Consider the following 26,167-nt stretch of genomic DNA (forward strand, 5'->3'; position numbering starts at 1 on the left):
AACTGAATTTTAGTCATGATGTGCTCAATATCTAGTGTGTCTTAAGAAATCCAGTTAACCTCTTCAGGCTGCAGGATGCCTTATATTGAGGAGGAAATTCTATGTAGCAAATAAGAATAGAAAAACAAGTACACAATATATTCTACTAGGCACCGAGGAAATGCCCTCAATAACCTCATGGTGCAGTGGTTCTATAACAACTCAAAGACAAACGGTTCTTTTCGATATGGTGTGTATGCAATAACCATTAACCCAGCACCAGTTCAGAACATGGTGGACTGTGGGCTGCTGAGATCCCATTAGAGTTTCTCTTAAGTATATCGACGTGTCAACCCAGGAAACCTGGTGTTGGAATGTGCCACTTGTCGCTAGTATTGTATCGCCGTAAGGAAATTAAAACCTGATTTGAAAAAGTTGGTTCCCCCTCTGTAAGGGATCTGTGAAAATGCTCACTGGAGACCACGTATGGGGATGGGGGTGTGTACAAGCTGGAGTCAGGCAGAGTGGGGTCCAGAGCCTGGGGCCCTGCCATTTACTGATTATATGACTTGGAGCATGTTATATAACCTCTCTGTGCTTCAATTTCCTTAGCTGTAAAATGATGATGATAATATACACTTATTAGGGATATATACAGTTCCTAGACTATACCAGGTACTTAATAAATGGTGCATGGTAAGTATTATTTTTATTAGTATAAATACTATGTAATGTAAGTTAGGTATTATATAACTATAAATTACTAATAAGGTAGTCAATTATTATATCGTAGATATTATATTATTAATTAGATATTAGTAAATTAGATTAAGTAGTAATTGGGTTGTTTTAGTTGTAAATTATACCAGAGTTATAATTTATAGAGCTGCAAAATGTATGGACACCCATTTTGCTGATAATAATACCATGGAACAGATATCTCTGTAAATGTATAACTGAGGTCATCCATGAACTCACTCTCGTCTTAACGGTTACTGCATCATCCCTATATAACTTAATCTATTAAACTCATTACCTCTCCCCATGAGAGTATCGTTAAAAACAGATTTTCTGTTTGTTTGTTTGTGAATCTGGTCACCAAGGCAACATGCGAAAGTCTTTCAAAAACATCGTTAAACAGTGAAATGATTGATTTTAAACTTTTTTGATAAATTGGTTATTTAAAAACTGAAGGTGAAATTATGAGAACTCTGTATTTTTTTCCATTTTTGCAGGCAATGATGGAAGAAATTGCAGGTTTTGAAGACCGTTTGAACAACCTTAAAAGTAAAGGCGACAATTTGATCAGCCAGTGTGCAGACCACCTTCAAGCAAAACTAAAACAAAATGTGTACGCTCACCTGCAGGGCACTAAGGACAGTTACTCAGCTGTCTGCAGTACAGCCCAGAGGGTGAGTACCCCTAGAATATTCTAGAATGACAATGAACTAAAGAGGAAGTCTCTATAGTCTAGAGCTTTTCAAAAATAACGTTGATCTTCAGTCTTCAGGATAACTTTGTTGCGTTTCCAGACAGGAAATAGGACGACAGGTTTCATAGCCTCTGTGTGGACACACAATCACATATCACACATTTGATCGATGTGAAGATACTCAGTTTTCCCAATCCCTTTATTTCATAGATTGATTGTGAAAATTTTTAAAAATTTTGTTTTCTTTTGATTTGCACACTATCAATACTTATAATTTGCCATTTATTCTCTAACACCAAAGTAAGTTTATTCTGTACTTTTCACAATAATTGTTTTCCGTTTAACTCTATGCCACCTAGGTTCTACTCCAATTCAACATTTTTATGAAATCATCTAGAACTTGGATAGAGGAGGGGGGCCTGGGTGGCTCAGTTGGTTAAGCGTCCAACTTCGGCTCAGGTTATGATCTCACAGTTCGTGAGTTCAAGCCCCGCGTCGGGCTCTGTGCTGATAGCTGAGAGCCTGGAGCCTGTTTTGGATTCTGTGTCTCCCCTCTCTCTCTCTGCCCCTCCCTGGCTCACACTGTCTCTCAAAAATAAACATTAAAAAAAAAAAGAAAGAAATTGGATAGGGGTGTCTGTGTGGCTAAGTCGGTTAAGCATTTGACTCTTGACGTTGGCTCAGGTCATGGTCTCATGGTTGTGGGATCAAGCCCCACATTGGGATCCTCACTGAGCATGGAGCCTGCTTGGGATTCTCTTTCTCCCTCTCTCTCTCTGCCCCTCCCCCACTCATTCTGTCTCTCTCCCTCTGTCTCTGTCTCTTCCCCTACTCTCTCTCTCACAAAAATAAATACATAAACTTAAAAAAAAGAAATTGGATAAAGGAGTTAGTATCAAATTTGAGACATAACTTAATGGGTGTTCTTTTTTTTTTTAATTTTTTTTTAACGTTTATTTATTTTTGAGACAGAAAGAGACAGCATGAACGGGGGAGGGTCAGAGAGAGAAGGAGACACAGAATCTGAAACAGGCTCCAGGCTCTGAGTGGTCAGCACAGAGCCCGACGTGGGGCTCGAACCCACGGACTGTGAGATCATGACCTGAGCCAAAGTTGGACGCTTAACCGACTGAGCCACCCAGGCGCCCCTTAATGGGTGTTCTTAATGGAATTCTTAATGTTATAGAAATAGTCTAAGATGGAGAAGAATCACTCTTCTAATAAAAATTAGTTAAAAATCAATGAATTGCTTTTTATCATTTCAGAATTTTTAAGTGGCATGGCAAAACGTCCATTATTTTTGTTAGTGGGCTAGCCAGTAAAAACTGGAGGTATACACATGACATGGGAAGAATGCTCTGTCTTCATCATGATTAAAAAAAGATGCTAGGTGACATTAGTTGACTCACTGGACTTGAAAAATTCACATTCAAAAAATTAAGAAAGGAGTGGCTAGGACTCAGTTGGTTAAGCATCCAACTCTTGATTTTGACTCAGGTCATGACCTCAGGGTCATGAGATTAAGCTCGCATCAGGCTCTGTGCTGAGCCTCAGGAGTCTGCTTAGAATTCTCTCCCTCTCTCTCTCTGTCTCTCTCTGTCTCTCTCTCCCTCTGGCCCTCTCCCCTGCACGCCAGAAAGTTCCATGCTGTTTTATTTCATTTCACTCCCTTTTCCCCTCTATGTCATCATCTGCAATTATTTGTTAGATTTACTTAATCCTTCAATAGAGATTTTTATTGAACACTGATTTTGTAGCATGCATTTTCTACACATTAAGAATATTGTTTAACTGAAAAAAAACTGGTAAATTTTCAAAGACAAACACATAATTTTAAAATAAATTTTTAAAAACTGATGAAATTCTAAGAACATAATCAGAACCTTATAATGAATGTGTGTAAAATGATAAAGAAAACTAAACACCTTATCTCTTTTTAGTTCTGCTAGAATAAGAATAAATAAGAGACAGTTCCAATATCAGATGAAAATGGTGAATTTAACAGATGACAGAGAAAAGCAGAATTCATTGTTTCTCTTGTGTTAAAAGAAGAAATGCCATGCTAACTTAATTTCCTTCTTTTTTCTTTTCTTTCTTCTTTCTTTTTAATAGAATAGTTTGTTCAGAAAAACATTATAGGTATATTTCACCTTGATTCCAAGGAGACACGTAATAGTTTCTTAGTATGTCATTATGGATAAAATGGAAATTGGTTGGCTGGTTGAGGATTAATGAATTGAATAGACATACTAGAAGATGTTTGGATTACTATGGATTATTGTTGTCCTGGAATACAACTTCTAAAATGAAATGACGGCATCCAACTTTCCCATTCCCTATGTTACAGTTTAGTTCCAATTTGACCATATTCTTAAAGCAGAAGTATTTGAGGTAGAGAAATACTGGTTGCCTTTTCATGATGCGGTGTTTTATTTTTACATTTAGTTTCTAGCTTAAACAAAACTTACAATATTTATTCGATGGCGGTGGTGGGAGGGACTGCAAAAGCTCTGATTTATGTTTGACAATTGACTTCAAAGGTTTTACGTATTCAACCCATTTCTACTGTTACATTAGCCCTGCCCACATTCTCTTCCTCTACTCAAGATATTATAACACGCAGGTTGAGAAGTGATTAATTAAAGATGGCCATTGAGCTTTGCCATATTTTGGAACATAAGCAGACTCCTTAGATGTGTAGATGGTACTGGGGAGTCCTGTGGATAAAATCCATGTAAATGGCCCGGTCAGTGTCTTTCATTTGAGTCTGGTGATCTTTATAGAGATCAACAGAGATTTCCTGAACATCCTAATAACCGTCCCATGATTGTTTCGTCTCAGGTGTACCAGAGTTTGGAACATGAACTTCAGAAGCATGTTAGCCGACAAGACACTCTACAGCAATGCCAGGCCTGGCTGTCTGCAGTCCAGCCAGATTTAAAGCCAACCCAGCACCCACCTCTGAGCAGAGCAGAAGCCGTGAAGCAGGTAGTAGAGTCCTGAAAGTTTATGTCATACTGTGATTCACTCATTCAGCGAAATTGTGTTAAGTATTTACTATGTACCAAGTTGTGCTGACTCCTGAGGGCATAAAAGTATAAATAAAATCTGAGCTTCACTGTCGTCGAGTTCACGTTCTAAGCTAGGAAGATGGACACAATACTGATGGTCAGCCTGGTAGAACAGAAAGAGCACAGGCAGTGTAACTGAGACATCAACTTTAATAACTACTCAGCAGGGTAACCATGGGTAAGTCACTTAATTTTTCTGAGCCTCAGGGTCCTCGTATGTAGTGATGATTGTAAGTATATTTACTTCTGAAGGCTTTGAAGAAATTCACGTGTCATACTGCAATGTACATGATTTGTAAACAGAAAGGAGGGGTGATTTTTTTCCCCACGGGATATTTGGCCATGTCTGGAGACAGTTTTGGTTGTCACCACGGGGAGTGTTGGGGATGCTGTTGGGACCCGCCAGGGAGACTGCTGAGCCCTGTGCTGAACAGGGCAGCCCCCACAGCAGAGATTCACTTGGCTTCAAATGTCAGTAGTTCTGACGTTGAAAAGGCATAGAGGCATAAATCCAACAAATTAGGATGTAGGGTCCACTCCCCTGTGAGGTCTTCCATGGTCTCCCCCCACCCACCCCCCACCCCCACCCCCACCTCTTTGACCTTTGCTCCTACTGGGTCACTCCACGCCAGTCTCAGGGCTTTGCATTTGCTGTGGATTCATCACCTGCAATGTTCTTTCCCCAGGGCATTACTGGCTCCCTCCCTGAACCAATTCCATTCCTCAGAGAGCTCTTGGAGGTACACTCCCCAAAGGAACAGCACCTCTTCATCCTACTTCCCTACCTTTACTCTGCTACATGTGTTTATCGCTACCAAACATCGCATTGCATGTTCATTTGTTTACAGATTATCTGTCTCTCTCATAAGAACATAAGCTCCATGGAAACAAGGGTTTTGTTTTGGGTACTGCAAACACAGTGTCTAACATAGAGCTTGCATAGACTCTGAGTCTCTTCACAGAAACACATCTCTCTGTGTTTCTGTGTATAGATTAAAGATCCACCCGGAGAGGCCTTCCTTAGGGCTATGGAAAGGGAAGACCACTGCAGGAAGTTTATGCAGAGGAAAAAAGCCCAGCCATCTTCATTTTTACTAAACTGGAATGAAGTTTACAAATGCACGATGACCTTTTCTTTCCGTCTCTAGAATGTGAAGAAGCAGGCTAGAGTAGGCTACTGATTCTTCCTCTGAAATGGAAAACAAGCTAGAATGTGAGCAGAGAATCTGGAAAGATGGTAGAAGTTTCTTGTGTGTTCTCTTTCCCAGACCATAATTACGTTGAGAAGCAGCCGCTGGGCAGATGGATCCCTGCCAGTGTGTTTTGAATTCCTTCCTGCGAATCACTAATATGCATCATTTATAACAAGGGTGAAAATATTGAGCATAGCAAGGTTATTTTTGGAATGTCAACAAGATACTACAAATGGTACAAATATTTGCTCTGTAAACATGGCATGTTTCTCTTTCACTCTGACAAGTTTGGGGTTGTTTCCAGGTCAAACACTACAGAGCTTTGCAGGAACAGGCAAGGACTTACTTAGATCTCCTCTGCTCCACATGTGACTTGTCAAGCTCTTCCGTGAAAACCACAGCAAAAGACATCCAAGAAACAGAGCAAATGGTAAAATGTTTAAAAATCACGTTGTATTGGTCTGTTTTATTATATTCTCTTGCTTCAATGTTAGAAGTCAAAGAAAATATTTCCTTGGGTTATTCTTTCTATTGGATTCTACAGCCATTATAATAAGTAGATATTTGAATTTCAACTAAGTCATAGAAAGTAAGCACAAGGATACCGATGCCACTGAATTGGAACATTTAGTTGCATTGAACCACTCATCATTAGTGCCTCTTTCCGCTCCTCTTTTCTCAATTACCATTCTCTCTTCTTTTCTGATTTTTCCACTCCTTTTTGTTTTTCTTTTCTTTTTTTCCAACTTTTTCTTTAGATAATACTAAATATGAAAAGGATCCCTGATCCTTGCTTTATATTATGGATAGGAAAGAGCATGCCATCTGTCCAGGCCCTTCTAATCCATCCACGGTGACTGAGGGTGGTGTTGAGAAGGATTCTGAAGCTGTGTCTGGGCTCATGTTGTGAGAACAACACGTTGTGAGAAGTCAGCAGTACTTGTCCACAGCAGGTGCCAGCACAGAAACATGTTGTGAGAAGTCAGCTGTACTTGTGCACAGCAGGTGCCAGCATGGAAGCTGTGTGTTCGCCAATGCTGCCTTAAACGTGTTAAGGCCACATGCTTGGGTTTAAAACAAAAAAACTTAAAAAAGAGTCAGGTTTGATATTTAATTGACTAAATATTCACAGAATAGAAAAAGGATATAAAGGAAAAAAGTATGGGAGAAATTAAATAATTAATAATGTAGATATTAAAATCATTAGAATCGTGTGTGTTTTTTTTTAACTTTTATATTGTCAAAACAAATCTCTCCTTAAATCCCTATGAAAGATGATAAAATTCACATATCTTCCTAAAGACATTATTTACTGAGGAGCGCCTGGGTGGCTCAGTCGGTTAAGCATCCGACTTTGGCTCAGGTCCTGATCTCACAGTTCGTGGGTTTGAGCCCCGCATCAGGCTCTGTGCTGACAGCTAAAGCCTGGAGCCAGCTTCAGATTCTGTGTCTCCCTCTCTCTCTGCCCCTCCCCCACTCATGTTCTCTCTCTCTCTCTCTCTCTCTCTCTCTCTCTCTCTCTCTCAAAGATAAATAAATGTTGAAAAAATTAAAAAAAATTATTTACTGAAATAAATTATACAGTTTCAAAAGTCAGTGAAGGCAATCTAAAAATACATCCAACACTTACTTGGTGTCTTGTAAGTATCAAGAAATGCACAATCAAGAGCAATATAAGTCTTTTCTAGTTAACCCCAAGACTGAATTCATGAGTCAGTCAAGCAGATATGTCTACTGGAATGCCCAATGTAAAAAAACAGCTTTGACCTAATACATTGTTAAAACTTCCAGAGCTTTACAACTAATTGAAATCATATGGCATAAGTCTTAGACATTTAAAGTCTTCAGAAAATCTTAATATAAAACCTACTTTTCTTGCCTCTGTGTTCTCTCAAGATTGAGCAAAGGCTTGTCCAGGCCCAGAACTTAACTCAGGGCTGGGGAGAGATCAAGCACATGAAGGCTGAACTTTGGATTTACCTCCAAGATGCTGACCAGCAACTACAGAACATGAAGAAGAGGCACTCAGAACTGGAGTTAAACATTGCACAGAACATGGTTTCCCAAGTGAAGGTAGGAATCCATGGGGTCCAGGGGAGATAAAGGCGACTGTGACCTATGACCGGCTTATGTCAGTCACTCCTTCAACATTAGTATAGCTATTTAAGGAAGGAGATAGAATCAGAATAACCTTGATTCGAAGCCAGGAAAGGACAGACGAGAAAGTAAATATTTAAATATATTCTCAGGGCTACAGTTAGCTACTTGGATTGAAGGACGTTCACTAGCTAGTTCGTTTCTGAACAAAACAGCTGCGGTTTAGCCGAAAGAGCCAGAAGACTCTGCCACTAAACAAACGTGAAGCCTTATTATTTACTAGCCTTTCTCCACAATATTGCTAAGGCTGTAGGATTGTAAATGTATCAATTAACTAAATGTATCTAACCTATAAAATATGTATTAATATATGATTAATGTGAAATATAATATGAATAGGATTTATATTATAGTTTAAATATAATAGAAAATTATTAAAGTATATTAACTTGATTAGAAGTTGTACCAGATTTTTGACAAACTTTAAGATTTATTTTTGTCTGTGATAGTGAGCCATTTATATTTTCTACTGGAATGTTGTTTGCATATGCAGAAAAAAAAGAATAGAGACACATTTTTTTCTCAAAAGATTTTTAGAAAACCAGGGCTGCACTTAAAGATAAAATACTGCCTTTTTTCCCTTAATGACTGCAGTATTGTTTCACATTCATCAGTTTCTCTTTATACTTCTCAAAATAACATAGCAAAGGAAAATACCACAGTTACCCTTTGATTCTTACATACTTGAAAATATTCATAAAGAGCTACGATTTTTAGATTTCCTCTTTGTCCTTCATGACCCCTTCATTCTACCTTCTCCAGCTACTTGAAGTGTGTGCAAATAGTATGTCTATGTCTCACTCTGTGTTTATTGGGGGCATGGGAGGCTTATTACATCTAATCTATTTTGTTGTTATCCTTCAGGATTTTGTTAAGAAGCTACAGTGTAAGCAGGCATCAGTGACCGCGATTACAGAAAGGGTGAATAAGTTAACCAAGAAGCAGGAGTCTCCTGAACACAAGGAAATAAGCCATTTAAATGACCAGTGGTTAGATCTGTGCCTTCAGGCTAACAGTCTGTGCTTGCAAAGGGAAGAAGATCTTCAGAGAACAAGAGATTACCATGACCGTATGAGTGTTGTTGAAGAGTTCTTAGAAAAATTCACTACAGAATGGGATAACTTAGCCAGGTAACAGCATTTCTCTAGCGGCTCACCAAAACGCTAAGCCAGAAATGTCCTCCTTTTTATAAAAATCAAAAATGTCTTACAATTTAAACATCCTATTGTCTGTCGTTGTAAATACTGATGAAACATTATTAAGAACCTCATGTTGTCCTGTGGATACAGAGTCATGGTTTTCCTCACTCGGTGTTAACGTAGCCAGTGAGTAAAACCAGTGAGATGTTTGAAAAAAAGCACCATTTTCTGCCATGACCTGAAGAGACATTCCAAAGACTATTACATGGTGACTTCAAAGAATATCCGAAGAATATGTCTAGTTTTGTTTAATTATCAGCTGTGAGACTATCATCAATTCATGAAATGAATCCTTCTTGAATCTCTGTATTCCATAGGTTTCTTATCATTTCCGTAAAGTGTTACATACTATATAATTCAGTCAAGTTTCCTTGCACTTTGGGAATTCTAGAAATTAGTGAACAATCCAAATTCAATCAATGTGTGTCCTTTGTGAATCGAACCCCTCTTACCTTGTTTGAAAAGGATTTCCTTCTTCCCCACATATACTGGGTCATCATAGATAAACTTCTGATCACTGTAATTGTTAAAATCCACACTTCTTCTGCCTAGATTTATTAATTTGTAGCAATTAAAACTGAAAACATTATTCTAAAAATTTTTTTAACGTAATTTATTTTTGAGAGAGAGTGAAACAGAGCACAAGCGGGAGAGGGGCAAAGAGAGAGCGAGACACAGAATCCGAAGCAGGCTCTAGGCTCTGGGCTGTCAGCACAGAACCTGACACAGGGCTCGAACTCACAAACTGCGAGATCATGACCTGAGCCAAAGTCAGACACTTAACCGACTGAGCTACCCAGGCGCCCCTAAAAACATTATTCTAGATATAAATTATAGTGCTTTTTCTGGAAGGAGGTACACTATTTTCTGATTTGTTTACCTTTCCTTGATGCTCAGCATTCTACAAGTCTTTGAGACAAATCCAGCCAGTATCAGTAAAAACCCTTAATTTGGGTTTATAATAGGCTCCTCTATCTGGTTGACAAAGGTACCTCAGACTTCCTAAGTCCCAAACAGAACTCATCATACTACATCCCAGCCCTGTTCTTTATGCTTCAGAACTCATTGTTTTGTAATTGAAAGAGACTTATAAGATTTCTTATATCACATGTGTTTTGTAGTCAAAGGGTTGAGACTTCTTTACATTTCATACTTACTTTTAAAGATTCCTGATGACAAGCAAACAATACCTAAGTACATAGATGAGTAGCTATTAGAGTTATTGGTTATATCTTACAGATTAAACTATCTGGTGCTTTATTGTTGGAGTTTCTTCTCATAGGAGAGCATATAATTCATGAATGACTTATTCATTTCTTTTAAGAATGCAGTAGATTGGTGTGCTTGGGTGGCTCAGTTAAGTGTCTGACTCTTGATTTTGGCTCAGGTCATGAGATAAGCCCCGTGTTGGGGCCCAACGTGGAGCCTGCTTAGGATTCTCTCTCTCCCATTCTCTCTGCCTCTCCCCTGTTCATTCTCCCTCTCTCTCTCTCTCTCTCTCTCTCAAAAATGCAGACCAGTGCTAGTCAATATTTAGTGTTTACACAAATCATCCGGGGATGTTGTTAATATGCAGCTCGTGTTCAACTGATAAGAGCCAGAGGTAGAAGCTAAAAGTTCAGGTCAGATGTGATGGGAGGGCAGCATTAGCCTGAAGAAGAAGCACAGAGAAGTATCTAGGCAACTTGTTTTGGTGCAGCTTCTGATATAGAAATATATGAGACATTGGATCAGATGGACTTGACAGATATATTTAGAACTCTGAATCCCAAAGCAACAGAGTATACTTTCTTCTCGAGTGCACATGGAACATTCTCCAAGGTAGATCACATACTGGGTCACAAAACAGCCCTTCATAAGTATAAAAGAATTGAGATCATACCATGCACACTTTCAGACCACAATGCTATGAAACTTGAAATCAAACACAGGAAAAAGTCTGGAAAACCTCCAAAAGCATGGAGGTTAAAGAACACCCTACTAAAGAATGAATGGATCAACCAGGCAATTAGAGAAGAAATTAAGAAAATATATGGAAACAAATGAAAATGAAAATACAACAATCCAAACGCTTTGGGATGCAGCGAAGGCAGTCCCGAGAAGAAATATATGGGTCTTATATTCCATAATAATCACAGAACCTCTTCAATAAGCCGTGAACTGAGCTGCTGTAAGCTAAGAACACCCACTTAAAGAAAATGTTGAAGTGTAATTTAACATGGTAGGAACGACCATAGATATTCACTGAAACTAATTTGTCTTTGTATCTTTCAATGTACTGACAGGTCCGATGCAGAGAGTACAGCCGTCCATCTAGGAGCTTTGAAAAAGTTAGCGCTCGCACTGCAGGAGAGAAAGCAGGCTGTGGAGGATCTGAAAGATCAAAAGCAAAAGATGATAGAACATCTGAATTTAGATGACAAAGAATTAGTCAAAGAACAGACAAGTCACCTCGAACAACGCTGGTTTCAGCTTGAGGACCTCGTTAAAAGGAAACTCCAAGTGTCAGTCACCAACCTGGAGGAGTTAAATGTGGTGCGGTCCAGGTTTCAGGAGCTAATGGAGTGGGCAGAAGAACAGCAGCCCAACATTGCTGAGGCCCTTAAGCAGAGCCCCCCACCCGATATGGCCCAGAACCTCCTCATGGACCACCTCGCCATCTGCAGTGAACTGGAGACCAAACAGATGCTCCTGAAATCGCTCATAAAGGACGCTGACAGGGTGATGGCTGACCTTGGCCTAAATGAGCGGCAGATCATCCAGAAAGCCCTTTCTGATGCACAGAGACATGTGAATTGCCTCAGCGACTTAGTGGGCCAGAGACGAAAGTACTTAAACAAGGCCTTGTCCGAGAAAACCCAGTTCCTCATGGCGGTGTTCCAGGCAACCAGCCAAATTCAACAACATGAGCGAAAGATAATGTTCCGTGAACACATCTGCCTGTTACCGGATGATGTGAGCAAACAAGTCAAAACATGCAAGAGTGCGCAAGCCAGCCTCAAGACGTACCAAAACGAGGTCACTGGACTTTGGGCTCAGGGTCGTGAATTAATGAAAGGAGCCACAGAGCAGGAGAAGAGTGAAGTACTGGGTAAGCTTCAGGAATTACAGAGTGTCTATGACACCGTTTTACAAAAGTGTAGCCATCGGCTCCAAGAACTAGAGAAAAGTTTGGTTTCTAGGAAACATTTTAAGGAAGATTTTGATAAAGCCTGTCACTGGCTAAAACAAGCAGATATTATTACATTTCCTGAAATCAACCTAATGAATGAGAGCGCTGAGCTGCACGCCCAACTGGCCAAATACCAACACATTCTTGAACAATCTCCAGAATATGAAAATCTCCTACTTACGCTGCAGAGAACTGGGCAGACCATATTGCCATCGCTGAATGAAGTCGATCATTCCTACCTCAATGAAAAGCTAAATGCTCTTCCTCTGCAATTTAATGTAATCGTTGCCTTGGCTAAAGACAAGTTCTATAAAGTCCAAGAAACAATTCTTGCTCGGAAAGAGTATGCTTCCTTGATCGAGTTGACAACCCAGTCTCTGAGTGAACTTGAGGACCAGTTCTTAAAGATGAGCAAAGTCCCCACTGACCTGAGAGTTGAAGAGGCCGTGTCTCTTCAGGAAGGCTGCCGAGCCCTGTTGGGAGAGGTGGCCCGCCTCGGGGAAGCGGTGGATGAGCTGAACCAAAAGAAAGAAAGTTTTAGAAGTACAGGACAGCCTTGGCAGCCAGACAAGATGCTGCACCTCGTCACCTTGTACCACAGGCTGAAGCGACAAACGGAACAAAGGGTTGGCTTACTGGAAGACACCTCCAGTGCCTATCAAGAGCATGAGAAGATGTGCCACCAGCTAGAAAAACAACTGCAGGCTGTCAAAACGGAACAGTCCAAAGTGAATGAGGAGACGCTTCCTGCAGAGGAGAAGCTCAAAATCTATCACTCGCTGGCGGGAAGCCTTCAGGATTCAGGAATCGTGCTAAAACGAGTGACCGTGCATCTTGAAGATCTGGTTCCACACCTTGACCCCTCGGCTTATGAGAAAGCCAAGCAGCAGATCCAGTCCTGGCAAGAGGAGTTAAAAGTCTTGACTTCTGCTATTGGCGCAACGGTGACCGAGTGTGAGAGCCGCATGGTGCAGAGCATAGACTTCCAGACAGAGCTGAGCCGCTCCCTGGACTGGCTGAGGAGCGTGAAGGCAGAGCTAAGTGGGCCGGTGTGCCTGGACCTGAGCCTCCAGGACATCCAGGAGGAGATCAGAAAGACCCAGATTCATCAGGAAGAGGTCCAGTCCAGCCTGAGAATCATGAATGCCCTGAGTAACAAGGAGAAGGAGAAATTCACGAAAGCCAAAGAGCTCCTTTCTGCAGATTTTCAGCACACTCTTGCTGAGCTCTCAGAGCTGGACGGAGACGTTCAGGAAGCTTTACGCACCAGACAGGTTGGTTTACTAGGGCCTTCTCGTCCTGTTTTCCACTCTGCTTATTTGTAAACAGTTGTGAGAAATTTCTTGGTTTTTATTTTGGGTTAAAATCGCTTCGTTCCGGAGTTCTTTTTTGATACTATAGTGAGTCATCTTCAACCTGACTTTTAAAAAGGTCCTGATTGTTTAGGTGCCTGGTATTAATCTCACGGGATTCCACATTGACTTTTCCTTAGTTATAACACATACCTCAGTTGTCTCTCACCTTTAGAAGAGACGATACGAGATAGCACTAATATAATCATATGAATATAATAATATAATCACGTATGAGTACACTCATACTAAAATTAATTAATTAGCAATGAATAAGTAGAGATGCCTTTGTTAAACAATCTGAAGCCTGGTATGTCTAAGATTAGCGCTGGAGGCATTATAGAGAGCATGCAGTCCTGACCCCATGCCGAGCCACGTTTCTTGTGGGGTCTCTCACCAATCGCCTCATCTCTTCACCCTTTCCTCCTCTGCTCTTCCTTCCCTGCAGCACAGCAAAAGCAAGCCTTGAAGGTTCATCATGACTTTATTTGGGGATAACAAAGAAATGGGAGTATGCACAGAACTTCTCAGTTTGACCTCCCAATTACCCCTTGTTCTGGGGCCCGCAAATTCTGTGTGTTCAAAAATAAGAGATATAAGAGCTCCCAGACTATTCTGTTCTGACTTATCCTTTGGACCTTTTTTTTTTCTCTCCCACATCTGTCCTCAGCCCCTGATTCTATGGGATTTCAGCCAGCCATTTAAGTAAAAGATGACTTTCTTTAGGATAACATAATAGCTAAAACTTTAGGGTAAAGCACACCTGAGTTTTAATCTCAGTTACTTGATCTTGGGCAAATTACTTACATCCCTTAAATCTCAGTTTCCGCTCTGGGGAAGACGGATAATAATATTTCCCTCTTGAACTTCTATTCTCTGCGTAGGGCCTGGTGTAGACAGAAATAGCCCGCAGTGAATCTTAGCTATCACGTAACTTTATTTTCCACATACATTAAGGTTAACACTAAATAGATTTTTTTTTTTTAATTTTAACATTTGGGTAAAATCTTACTAAACATCATCAGCTAAAGTTCTGACTTCTCAAACTATAGTCTATTTAGTGTGTTTTTTCCCTTTCATGTTGATTCAAGGTCATTGTTAATTTTTTTTTTTTTTTTTTTTAATTTCCCTATAGCTATAGAGCATTTAACCTAGAGTGAAGAATCAGGACAGAAGTTACCTGGAGTTTTCATTCTCGAGAAACATCTGTTCTATAAGCTTGCATCTGTTGATCTGATGATTTTTGAACCAAAATCTTGAATCTGTTAAGGTGATCTTGTGATTGATAGTCTTAATTGACTCTCTTGGCCCATTAACTAAAGGTTGTGGTTCCAGGGGCATTTCTAATCTCCGCCATTGATTCTTTGCTTGTCCATACACATTCTTTCCTTCTTAAGTGCCAATCTTGTATGCACTTTCTGTGTCTGCTTGTACAATGATGGCTTGTCTTGTCCAGTCACAGCTGGCTGGTTACAATGTTTCCTTTCCTTCTGGATTTGAATGGATTTCATTTTATGGGGTCCGCTTTCCATTCTTAAACTTTTCTGTTTCAGTCCCTATTCAAGACTTATGGGCCACTATTTCACTTTCAGAAATTGCTATTTAGTGTGGTGAATGCTAGTTTGGACATTTGGTGTTGTTGTACTTCCTTCTCCCCACCCCCATTTTTATTGAAGGTTAACTGACAAATAAAACTGTAAGATATTTAAAGTATATAATGTAATGGTTTGAGATATGTAAACATCGTATAAAAATTTCCCCCATTGAGTGACTTAATATATCCCGCACCTCACCTTTTTGTTTTGGTGAGAACATTTAATTCCTAATGTCTTAGCAAATTTCAATGAACAATCCAGTGTTGTCCACTGTCGTCACCATGTTACACATTAGATCCTCAGACCTCATTCAACTTAAAACTAAAAATGTACACCATCTTACCAACGTCCCTATTTTTTTTCATCCCCCAACCCCCCATCAACTACTTGTCTGCTTAATTTCTATGATTTCAACTTTTTTTTTTCCTTTAGATTCCACATGTCAGTGAGACCATGTGGTATTTGTTTCTCTTCCGTCTGGCTTATTTTGCTTAGCATTATACCTCCCAGGTTCATCCATGTTTTCTCAAATGACAGGATTTCCTTGTTTTTTAAATAATGTTCATAATACATGTTTTCTTTTTTGTAGTTGAAGTATGGTCGATACACATTACATTAGTTTCAGGTATACAACATAGTAATTTGACAAGACTATATATCATGCTATGCTCACCATGGATGTAGTTACCCTCTGTCAGCATTCAACACTATTACAACACCACTGGCTATATTCCCTAAGCTTTTTACCTTTCATCCCTGTGACTTACTCATTACATAACTGAGAGCTTGTACCTTGCACTCTCCTTCACTCGTTTTGCCCATCCCCCCTGCCCACCTCTCTGGCAACCATCAGTTTATTCTCTGTATTTAGGGGTGTGTTTCTGCTTTTTGTTTGTTTTTTCATTTGTTTTGGTTTTTGATTCTACATATAAGTGAAATCATGTGTTATTTGTCTTTGACTTATTTCACTTAGTATAATATCCTCTAGCTCCATCCATGTGGTCGCAAATGGCAACATCTCCTTTTGTTTTTACGGCTGGGTAGTATTCCATTGTGTATATGTACCACAGCTCCCTTATCCGTTCATCTGCTGATAGATGAATTTATCATCTATGGGTAGCTTCCATATCTTGGCTACTGTAAATACTGCTGCGATAAACATAGGAGTGCATATATCTCTTGAGTCAGTGTTTTCATTTTCTCTGGGTTAATATTCAGTAGTGGAATTACTGGATTGTATGGCATTTCTACTTTTAACTTCTTGAGGAACTTCCGCACTGTTTTCCGCAGTGGCTGCACCAGTATACATTCCCACCAACAGTGCATGAAGGTTCCTCTTTTTCTAAGTCCTTGGTAACACTTGCTATTTCTTGTCTTTTTGATGCTAGTCATTCTGACAAGTGTAAGGTGATATCTCATTGTGGTTTTCATTTGCAGTTCCCTGATGATTAGTGATGTTGATCATCTTTTCATGTGTCTGTTGGTCATCTGGATGTTTTCTTTGGAAATATGTCTATTCAGGTCCTCTGCCCATTTTAATTGGATTATTTGTGTGTGTGTTGGTGTTGTTTAAGTTTTTAAAATATATTTTAGCTATTAGCCCCTAGTTGGATATATCACTTATGAATATCTTCCATTCAGTAGGTTACCTTTGTGTTTTGTTGATCGTTTCCTTTGTTTTGTAAAAGCTTTTTATTTTGGTGCAGTCCCAACAGCATATTTTTGTTTTCGTGTCCTTTGCCTGAGGAGACATATCTAGAAAAATGTTGCCAAAGCCAATGTCAAAGAAATTACTGCCTATATTTTCTTCTTGGAGTTATATGGTTTTAGGTCTCACACCCAGGTCTCTAATCCATTTTTAGTTTATTTTTGTGTATCACATTTTCTATAGCCATTCATTAGTGAATGAACACTTAGGTTGTTTCCCTACCTTGCCTAGTGAAAAATGCTTCTCTCGACATGGGAGTGCAGATATCTTTTTGAGATAATGATGTCATTTCCTTTGGATAAACACCCGGAAGTGGGATTGCTAGATTATATGGTGGTTCTATTTGTAGTTTCTTTAGGAACTTCCATACTGCTTTCCATAGTGGTTGTTATTATACTTCCAGCCAAGTGAGGTATTATCTCACTTTGGTGAATATTCAATCTGTCACATCTTTCAAAGCATATATATTTTTACAAGAGAGAGAAGTTTCAGATATAGTCAAGATACCACTAATACATTTCTTTTTTTTTAACGTTTTTTTAATTTTATTTTTGAGACAGAGAGAGACAGAGCATGAACGGGGGAGGGTCAGAAAGAGAGGGAGACACAGAATCCGAAACAGGCTCCAGGCTCTGACGGTCAGCACAGAGCCCGACGCGGGGCTCAAACTCACGGACCGCGAGACCATGACCTGAGCCGAAGTCGGACGCTTAACCAACTGAGCCACCCAGGCGCCCCAATAAATTTCTATTCCACTTCTGGCCTTGTTTATTTATTTTAACTGCCATAATAAAATCTTAATAAGAATAGCAGAAGGGAAAAAAAAGATAATAATGAATCGCAGCCACCCCCCCCCCCCCACAAAATCCACCAACGTATCAATTCATTTGTACACATATATCCACTTGACTGAGGACTGGAAAAGAAATGGAAAAAATTAAACTATTTATGGCAAATACATTGCAATTGAGAGTTGACTGTGTTTGCAATTACTGTCTTTCAGGCTGTCTTGACCCAAATATACAGTCAATGTCAGAGGTACTATCAAGTATTTCAAGCAGCTAACGACTGGCTTGAGGATGCTCATGAAATGTTACAACTGGCAGGCAATGGCCTAGAGGTGGAGAGCGTAGAGGAAAATCTCAAAAGCCACGTGGAATTTTTTAGTACAGAAGATCAGTTCCATAGTAATCTGGAGGAGCTCCAGCACCTGGTAGTCAGCCTGGACCCACTCCTCAAGCCAACTGGAAAAGAACGCCTAGCACAGAAAATGGCTTCCCTGGAAGAGAAGAGCCAGAGGATAATACAGGACTCACATGCCCAGTTAGATCTCTTGCAGAGGTATTAGAGTTGTTTTAGTCTTTATATTTCAGTGAAGTGAAGTTTCACATGGAAAAGAATATACCAATGATGTACATTAGCACCTAAATTCCTTCTTCTTAAGTGTCATTAGGCATACTGACATCAGAGCTCTGCATAGAAATGTGTGAGTTTATGTTGCTTACTGGCTTTTGTCTGACTTTTTTTCAAGATGTGCACATCAATGGCAGACTTATCAGAAAGCAAGGGAAGAGGTTATCGAATTGATGAATGAGGCAGAAAAGAAATTGTCTGAGTTTTCTTTACTGAAGGCTTCTTCCAGTCATGAAGCAGAAGAAAAGTTGTCAGAACACAAGGTTAGTATTGTTGTTTGAAATGTCCTTTCGTTGTAATTGTAATGATCATTGTCATATGAGAGTTTTAGAAACAGGTCAATAAATTTTCATTTCCACCTGGATGCGTGTAAGTATGTAAAGAATGTTAAATATGAAAAGGATTCATTTAGCCACATTCCATAGGTTTTTGAACTTAATTAAATGTTATCACCTTTTAAGGATTCCTGTTGCATTCCTGTTGCATTCCTGTTGAAGTGCATAGCTAGGTTTATAAAAAGACCTTCAGAGAAATTTGCTTCTGATAAGATGTGGCACATAATAAATTTCTGTAAATACATTTTGGTAATAATATAGATAAATTCAAATAACATTCAGACATTAATAACTGAGTCTCACTCCTATATCACAGCAGTATCAGGTGGAATATAATATACTTAAATATAAAATTCAGTTCACTTATATTTTTGCTGCCTTCTGAAATTGGGAGAATGTTATGTCAAGTAGCAAATAAACTTTTCTTTTTAACAAATAAATAAAATATTTTAATATATCAATTTTTAATAAAGACACAAATTCACCTTACCTCTTTAAAGAATTCAAGGCCAGGGGCGCCTGGGTGGCTCAGTTGGTTAAGCGTCCGACCTCAGCCAGGTCACGATCTCGCGGTCTGTGAGTTCGAGCCCCGCATCGGGCTCTGGGCTGATGGCTCAGAGCCTGGAGCCTGCTTCCGATTCTGTGTCTCCCTCTCTCTCTCTCTGCCCCTCCCCCATTCATGCTCTGTCTCTCTCTGTCTCAAAAATAAATAAACGTTCAAAAAAAATTTTTTTTAAATAATAAAGAATTCAAGCCTAAGTCAATTAAAACTTAAGGGTAAAAGTAAGAGTTACCAGAGGAAAATAAATATATGTGGGAACATTTCCTTTTGCAGGTAATTTGGGGATTTGCTGAAATCCGCAGAACTTTTGAAAAATCAATCTCTGCTCATAATGTCTCTTATCGTCTCCCTACCTCAGGCTTTAGCGTCAGTAGTTAACTCCTTCCATGAGAAAGTTGTGGCCCTTGAGGACAAAACTTCACAACTGGAAAAAACCGGAAATGACGCAAGCAAGGCAGCCATAAGCAGGTCAATGACAACAGTCTGGCAGCGCTGGACCCGTCTCCGTGCTGTGGCTCAGGACCAGGAGAAGATACTGGAAGATGCAGTAGATGAGTGGACGAGCTTTAACAATAAGGTAACTTCCATGACTGAGGGGTTCAAATAGTTGTTTCCTTGCTGACGACAACGTAGTTTGAAAAGCAGCATTTTGTCCTTTTTTTGAAATTGGCTTTATGAAAAGCAACAAGCCTTTCTTTTTTTAAGTCTCTGTTTTAGTGCCATGAAAATCAAATTATGAAACAAAATACATCATGCAATGTGCAATTTAATTCTAAGTTGAGGTCTGATTATTATAACGAGAAAACCAAGCAGTTAAATTTTGAAAGGAATGTAAGTCCAGTTGCCCCCATTTGCTACGCTTTTAATGAAATCTTCTTACCTGGCCCTGAAAAAGCATAAAATACTTTGTCTTTGTCATGAAAATGAGCAAGAATTTAACTCATTTCCCAAATCTTATATTTAATTCCTTTTGTGTTTTAAAGTAGGTTTCAGTGTTTTTAACTACATCTTCCTTAATGACTCAAGGCACATATTCATGTTAACAGAAATATTGGAAAGAGTTTTTCTTTTATTTGTTTCGTTAAAAAAAAGCAAAACAACTTTTCTGTTATGCAGTCTCTGATCACCATCTTATTTTGAGATTAAATTTTAAAACCCAGAATAAGAGGTGGTCTTCCTTTCCATGTTAAGGAGATTGTTCACATTTGGTCCCTGAAATTTAGAGTTTATACCATCATCTTTAAGTGCTTCAGTGCCCTAGAGGCAAATATGGCATTTATTGGAATTGGTCTGTCTTTTCAGTTTAGTTTTGAGCTTCATAGTATACGCGTCTGTCATCAGGTTAAAAAAGCCACTGAAACGACTGATCAGCTGCAAGATAAACTGCCGGGAGGTTCAGCAGAGAAAGCCTCAAAAGCAGAGCTCTTAACGCTTCTTGACCATCATGACGCACTCGTTCTGGAACTGGAACAGCAGCAGTTGGCTTTAGGAATGCTGCGGCAGCAAGCGCTGGGCATGCTTCAGGACGGAGCCCCGCAGCCTCCTGGAGAGGAGCCACCCACTGTCCAGGAGATCACGGCAATGCAAGACCGGTGCCTGAAGTAACTATACACCTGCTCTCATTCTCTCTTACTAAACTTGGCCATGACCCAAAGGGATAAGTGTGGTATTAGAGTCTGGGGATGCTCCATCATGCCGCCTGAGAACCGTGGAGAACTATTCCCGTCATCCCTGCTTTTCAGCTTTCTTAACTCTTTAGTCATTTATCGGACAAATATATACTAGGAGGATTTAGAAACATAGTGATGAGCTGTACAGATTCAGTGTCTACCTTCATGCAGTTTACCCTCAAACAGCAGAGACAGACAACTACAGAGGCATTTAGGTAGAGCATGGAAAGAGTGGTAAGGGCAAGCTACCCTAGGAGAGGAATCAAGGGAGGCTTCCTGTCAGGAGGAGTACTTACACGGAAGACTGAGCGCACTAGAACTAGTGAAGTGGGAGGAGGGTTTTGCAAACGGGAAGAGTATGTAAGAAAGCTTGGAAGTGAGCGTGTCACTTTGAAGGAGCTGTTGGGTGATGGGACAATTCATGAGAAATGAAGCTTGAAAGGTAAACAGTTGAGAGCTATCAAGAACTGCATTTTGATCAGGCTTGGTAACTCATTGGCTAAGTTGGAGGGCAGGGAGATCAGAGCAAGGAGAATACCAAAGTCCAGATAAATAATAGCTGTTTACCAATAGTGAACTTAGTGGAAAGAGAAAGTTAATCTGAATGATGCATAATCAGCCTGATTCACTTGTTGAGCCAGAGAAGAAATGTCAATAGATAATTTTATCCTACATTAACTAACGTTACTCATTCATAGCCTATATTCACCTCTTGTACTTACAAATGAATTCAGGGTAATCTGATTTCACTTATTTAACTTTTTAGCCAAGCTTATGTCAATTCAAAAGGATGTTGAACATTATTAATTGCCTAATTTCCAAAGCTTCATACTTTATTTAAAGACTGGCCTCTAATAGCCAGAAACGTTCCAATTACACATTACTTTTAAATGCAGATGATTCTGCACCATTTGAGTAGATTTCCGAAGAGGGTATAAAGAATCAGTCTCCAGTTGACTGTAGATAGGAAAATTCATTGCATTGTAGTGGCCTGGGAGTGTGTCACCTCTCACCTTTCTAGGGATAAATCATTCGCTTCACATGACATCTAATCTTCTGTTGTAGTTGAGCTAAAATTAAGCGTTACTGAATGTTATCTCACAACTTGAGGGTGTGTCTTTACATGCAAAGAAGATATGAGGCTTTACTTTTTTGTTTATGTCTGCTTTTGCTAATACGACGTCATGGATTAGGGATTTCCTTTCATTTCAAATCCACTTCTAGTTTCTCCCTTTAATGTTCCCAAAGCATGCAGGAGAAAGTGAAGAATACTGGAAAAGTGGTAAAGCAAGAGCTAAAGGAGCGAGAAGTTGTGGAGACCCAAATCAATTCTGTGAAATCTTGGGTTCAGGAAACAAAGGAATATTTGGGGAATCCAACAATAGAAATAGATGCTCAACTTGAAGAACTTCAGGTATAAAACTCTCCTCATTCCCTATACCCATCATTTAAAAATACTGTCCTGATTTTAATGAGATATATTTATGCTGGAAAAAAAATGTTTATTTATTTATTTTGAGAGAGAGAGAGAGAGAGAGAGAGAGAGTGCACGTAAGCACATGAGCCAGGGAGGGGCAACCAGAGAGGGAAAGAGAGAGAATCCAAAGCAGACTTTGTGCCATCAACGCAGAACTTGATGCAGGGCTCAGTTTCATCAACCTTGAGAGCCTGACTTGAGCCAAAATCAAGAGTTGGATGCTTAACCAACTGAGCCACCCATGTACCCCAAGAGATTTGCTTATATTCAATGAGTATTGAATTAAAACTTTTCATAAATGCACTATATATAAGGCTTTTAGTGTTATCTCAAGGAACTTTCTTTTGTTCCGTAAAAAGGGGACATGCTTCTCCCTAGAGACTAAAGAATAGTTTGATTTTTTTTTTAAAGATGTTTCTCTAATTCCACACTTCATATATTGTTGAAAAATACACAGTCTTGTCTCTGTACCCAGAAAAATGAATTTCCTCATCAGGCTTCCAGAAGTTTCTTACTTTGATCTTTTCTTTAGCTTCTCCTAACAGAAGCCACAAATCACCGACAGAGCATTGAGAAAATGGCTGAAGAGCAGAAGAATAAGTACCTGGGTCTTTATTCCATATTACCTTCTGAACTCTCCCTTCAGTTAGCTGAGGTGGCACTGGACCTAGGAACTATCCATGATCAGGTACACGTACGGTCACAGAAGCGTGCCTTTCCATTCTTCTGTAGTTCTTGATATTCACAACCAGGTCTCCATGTCTTCGTAATCATGTCTTCCGTATAAAACAACAATATTAAATTAGGGTTCTTCTGTGGTGGCAAGAAGCACGTCGGATGATCACAGTTGTGAACAATAATGTTATACGATAAAAATAACTTACCTAGTTCACCTTTTTCTTTAAAAAAAAGACACAATTTTTTAAAACAAATATATTTCAAGTACTCAACAAAAATTCTTGAGTACCCAGGATCTGCCGGGTACACTTCTAGCTGTTATTTTGGGTTCAACAAGATGTAAGTTAAGTAGGTGAAGATAGTTGGAGAAAGGGAAAATGAAAGTAATAAATAAATAAATAAATAAATAAATAAATAAATAAATAAGGTAGAGCCAGGGAAGAAGTTACTACCCAAAATGCATGTTGGTGGATCCTATAATGTCGCTAGAGGAAGGCCCATCAAATAAACTCTAGCTTTTAAATAACCAAAGAAAGGTGTGACACATAATCTAATCCATGTCTATGAATTTTAAAGCAAATAGTTTTTTCTTTCTTTTCTTTTCTTTTCTTTTCTTTTCTGTTCTTTTTTTTTTCTTTTTTTTTCTTTTTTTTTTAGACAAAGAGACACACATAGTCACTCATAGGACTGAGATCAGAGGGACATTTCTATCATAGATCCCCAAAAGAGGGCACACTTTTACATAGTGAAAATGGCTTTGGGTGCATCTGTATGGAAACATAATGGTTTTTTAGGACCTCCTCGGTGACATAACGCCACAGTTAAGGTAAAAGCAGTCAACAGAGGACAGAGAGAAGGTATCCCACTAATTCTAAAGTGCTACACGAAATGCAAAGTAGTATTCCCTCGCAGCAAATTATAAAATTCATACAGGTGCACAACATCTTTTGAACCCTCTAATGTATAAAGCAAAGTGTTTTAAAAATTTCATGAAAACTCAATGCCCCTGCATCTAAATGTCTAAATAAACTAAAATGTTATTTTCTATTTTAAGTATTTAATTGGCCTGCTTGGTTTTTCTTCTTAGACATTGGAAGGTCTACTGGGAAGGATGACTTCGCAAGTTCAGATTTTTAAGAAAAAGTTCAAATTTAAGTTTTCTTTCTCGCTGGATAAATTTTCTCTATATCAGAGTTATCCTCATGCATTTCATTTACATTGGCACTCAACTCAAAATAATCAAGTCCAAAAAAAGTATTATTTTAATGGTGTGTTTCCTCTATACTCAAGTGATTTTTTAAAGCCTTCACTTATATAAAGAAAATGTTACTTTACCATTTTCTCTCAAGCATTTTATTATAGGCAGAAATATCAATGTTATCAAGTCATTAGAAACTTGTAAACATTAACTGTTCCTTTTTCACCTTTCTTTCTATTGGATATGCTTAACACTGTTTTGATATATTATTGGGATGTACTTGGGAAGTTGGAAAAAGAGTTAGCAGATCACCAACATCTACTTATAAAAAAGGTGCTTGGAAACAAATCCAGGTGCTTCTAATTATCTGGAAGGGTTTTCCATTTTATGGAGACAAAGGCCTAAAAGAATTTGTGTTCCGAAGTTAGTAAATGGGGAAGCTGAGATTCAAGCTCTGCCGTGTACACTTCTATCTAAAATGAGTATTCTGTAAACATTTGATGTGTAGCTCACTATACATGCAACGCTTGTTCCTTTGCTGAAACAGCAGCAGTAAGGGGTGGTGAATAGCAAGGCCGCAGGAAAGCCATGAGAGCCAGTAACGGCATGTGGCTGGTCTGACAAAGTGCATCGATGCCAAAGTGGCGTTAACCAACTCAAGAGTCTCTTGTCAACATCTTAAGATTGAGGTTTTTAATAGCAATTATGCAGTTTTAATCATGGTTGGTTTCGTTGTTCTCACTGATTGTTTAGATCCAGGACAAAGTAAGAGAAGTTGAACAGAGCAAGGCCATGAGCCAGGAATTCAGCCGGCAAATTCAGAAGATAGCCAAAGATCTCACAACTATCCTCAGTAAGCTGAGAGCAAAGACAGATAATTTACAACAAGCTAAGATCGACCAAAAGGTAAGGAAGGAGAAGTGGAAATATAAGAGGTGCTACTGAATGAATTCCATATATTTTGGAGTTAGTTTATTTTGGGGATATAGACAGAGAAAAAAAAAAAAAACTTTCTTGATTAGCAAGCTTCAGTAAAACCAGATAGTAAAGCATATATATGCTATTATACAGATAATAGCATAGATAACTTACATCATATACCTCATCATTCCAATGGAGCTGTATTAATAAATGTACCTGCACATGCAGGGAAGAGGGAAGAGTGTCAAAAGACCAAATAATTATTGGGGAATATAAATATATAAATTCCAAAATAAAGGATGACCTTGGTGGTGCTCTCACTCTGCTGATGAGTTAAGTGACTAATCCTTTCGGGGTGGGGCAGAAGGAAACATTAGCCTTCTCACTCAGCCTCATAGGAAATAAACACCAGCATAACAAAACCTCCTGTCTGCTCTGCCTTCCTTTTTTTTTTTTTTTTTTTAATTTAACTTTTTATTTTTTTAATTTACATCTGCTCTGCCTTTCTAACTGAAGAAACAGAAATGACTTGATCATGTAGAAATATTCTTTATAATAATTGGCATTTACAAAAAACATTTAAAATATCACCCTTTGATCTTGGAAAAGCTGGAGAAATTTCTGTAGTCTAATGTTCTTTTATTTGGATTACCATCTAGGTGCTAGGAGAAGAATTAGATGGCTGTAATTTAAAATTAATGGAACTAGATGCAGCAGTACAGAAATTCTCGGAACAGAATGGCCAACTGGGTAAACCACTGGCCAAGAAGGTAGGAAAACTGATGGAACTACACCAGCAGACCATTAGACAGGCTGAGAATCGGCTCTCCAAGCTCAGTCAGGTATGTCTTCCAGGCCAGGAATCAAAATCCTCTAAGGTAGAAATTAAGTGTTTGCTTTTTCTTTTGAAAAATAAAAAGATAATATTGACAATGATGAGGGTGGTTTAAGGGTAGATTATTACATACCACACCTGTTTAGTATCCTAAGATTTACATGGAAGCTTGCCTTTGTCTTATATCAAACCATATGAGAAGTTCATTGACAAAGGTGGT

At 39.0% G+C, this 26,167-nt stretch overlaps 1 protein-coding gene across 18 annotated transcripts in view; it reads left to right on the forward strand.

Annotated features, from left to right (window-relative positions):
- SYNE1 (spectrin repeat containing nuclear envelope protein 1) overlaps positions 1–26,167 on the forward strand; it is a 474,716-nt gene that overhangs the window by 268,407 nt on the left and 180,142 nt on the right. For all 18 annotated transcript variants that reach the window (XR_008298258.1, XM_053222078.1, XM_053222079.1 and 15 more), the window contains 14 exons: positions 1,215–1,391; positions 4,253–4,399; positions 5,980–6,105; positions 7,572–7,748; positions 8,697–8,962; positions 11,317–13,477; positions 17,862–18,199; positions 18,390–18,534; positions 19,527–19,745; positions 20,510–20,769; positions 22,087–22,252; positions 22,848–23,003; positions 24,945–25,097; positions 25,772–25,954. Coding sequence is in view for 17 of the 18 variants with exons in the window: in XM_053222078.1 (XP_053078053.1) it covers positions 1,215–1,391; positions 4,253–4,399; positions 5,980–6,105; positions 7,572–7,748; positions 8,697–8,962; positions 11,317–13,477; positions 17,862–18,199; positions 18,390–18,534; positions 19,527–19,745; positions 20,510–20,769; positions 22,087–22,252; positions 22,848–23,003; positions 24,945–25,097; positions 25,772–25,954 (4,674 nt within the window). In the remaining variant the exon portion in view is untranslated. The remainder of the gene's footprint in view (positions 1–1,214; positions 1,392–4,252; positions 4,400–5,979; positions 6,106–7,571; positions 7,749–8,696; positions 8,963–11,316; positions 13,478–17,861; positions 18,200–18,389; positions 18,535–19,526; positions 19,746–20,509; positions 20,770–22,086; positions 22,253–22,847; positions 23,004–24,944; positions 25,098–25,771; positions 25,955–26,167) is intronic.

The sequence above is a fragment of the Acinonyx jubatus genome, chromosome B2 (genome assembly GCF_027475565.1).
Source record: "Acinonyx jubatus isolate Ajub_Pintada_27869175 chromosome B2, VMU_Ajub_asm_v1.0, whole genome shotgun sequence".
NCBI lineage: Eukaryota > Metazoa > Chordata > Mammalia > Carnivora > Felidae > Acinonyx > Acinonyx jubatus.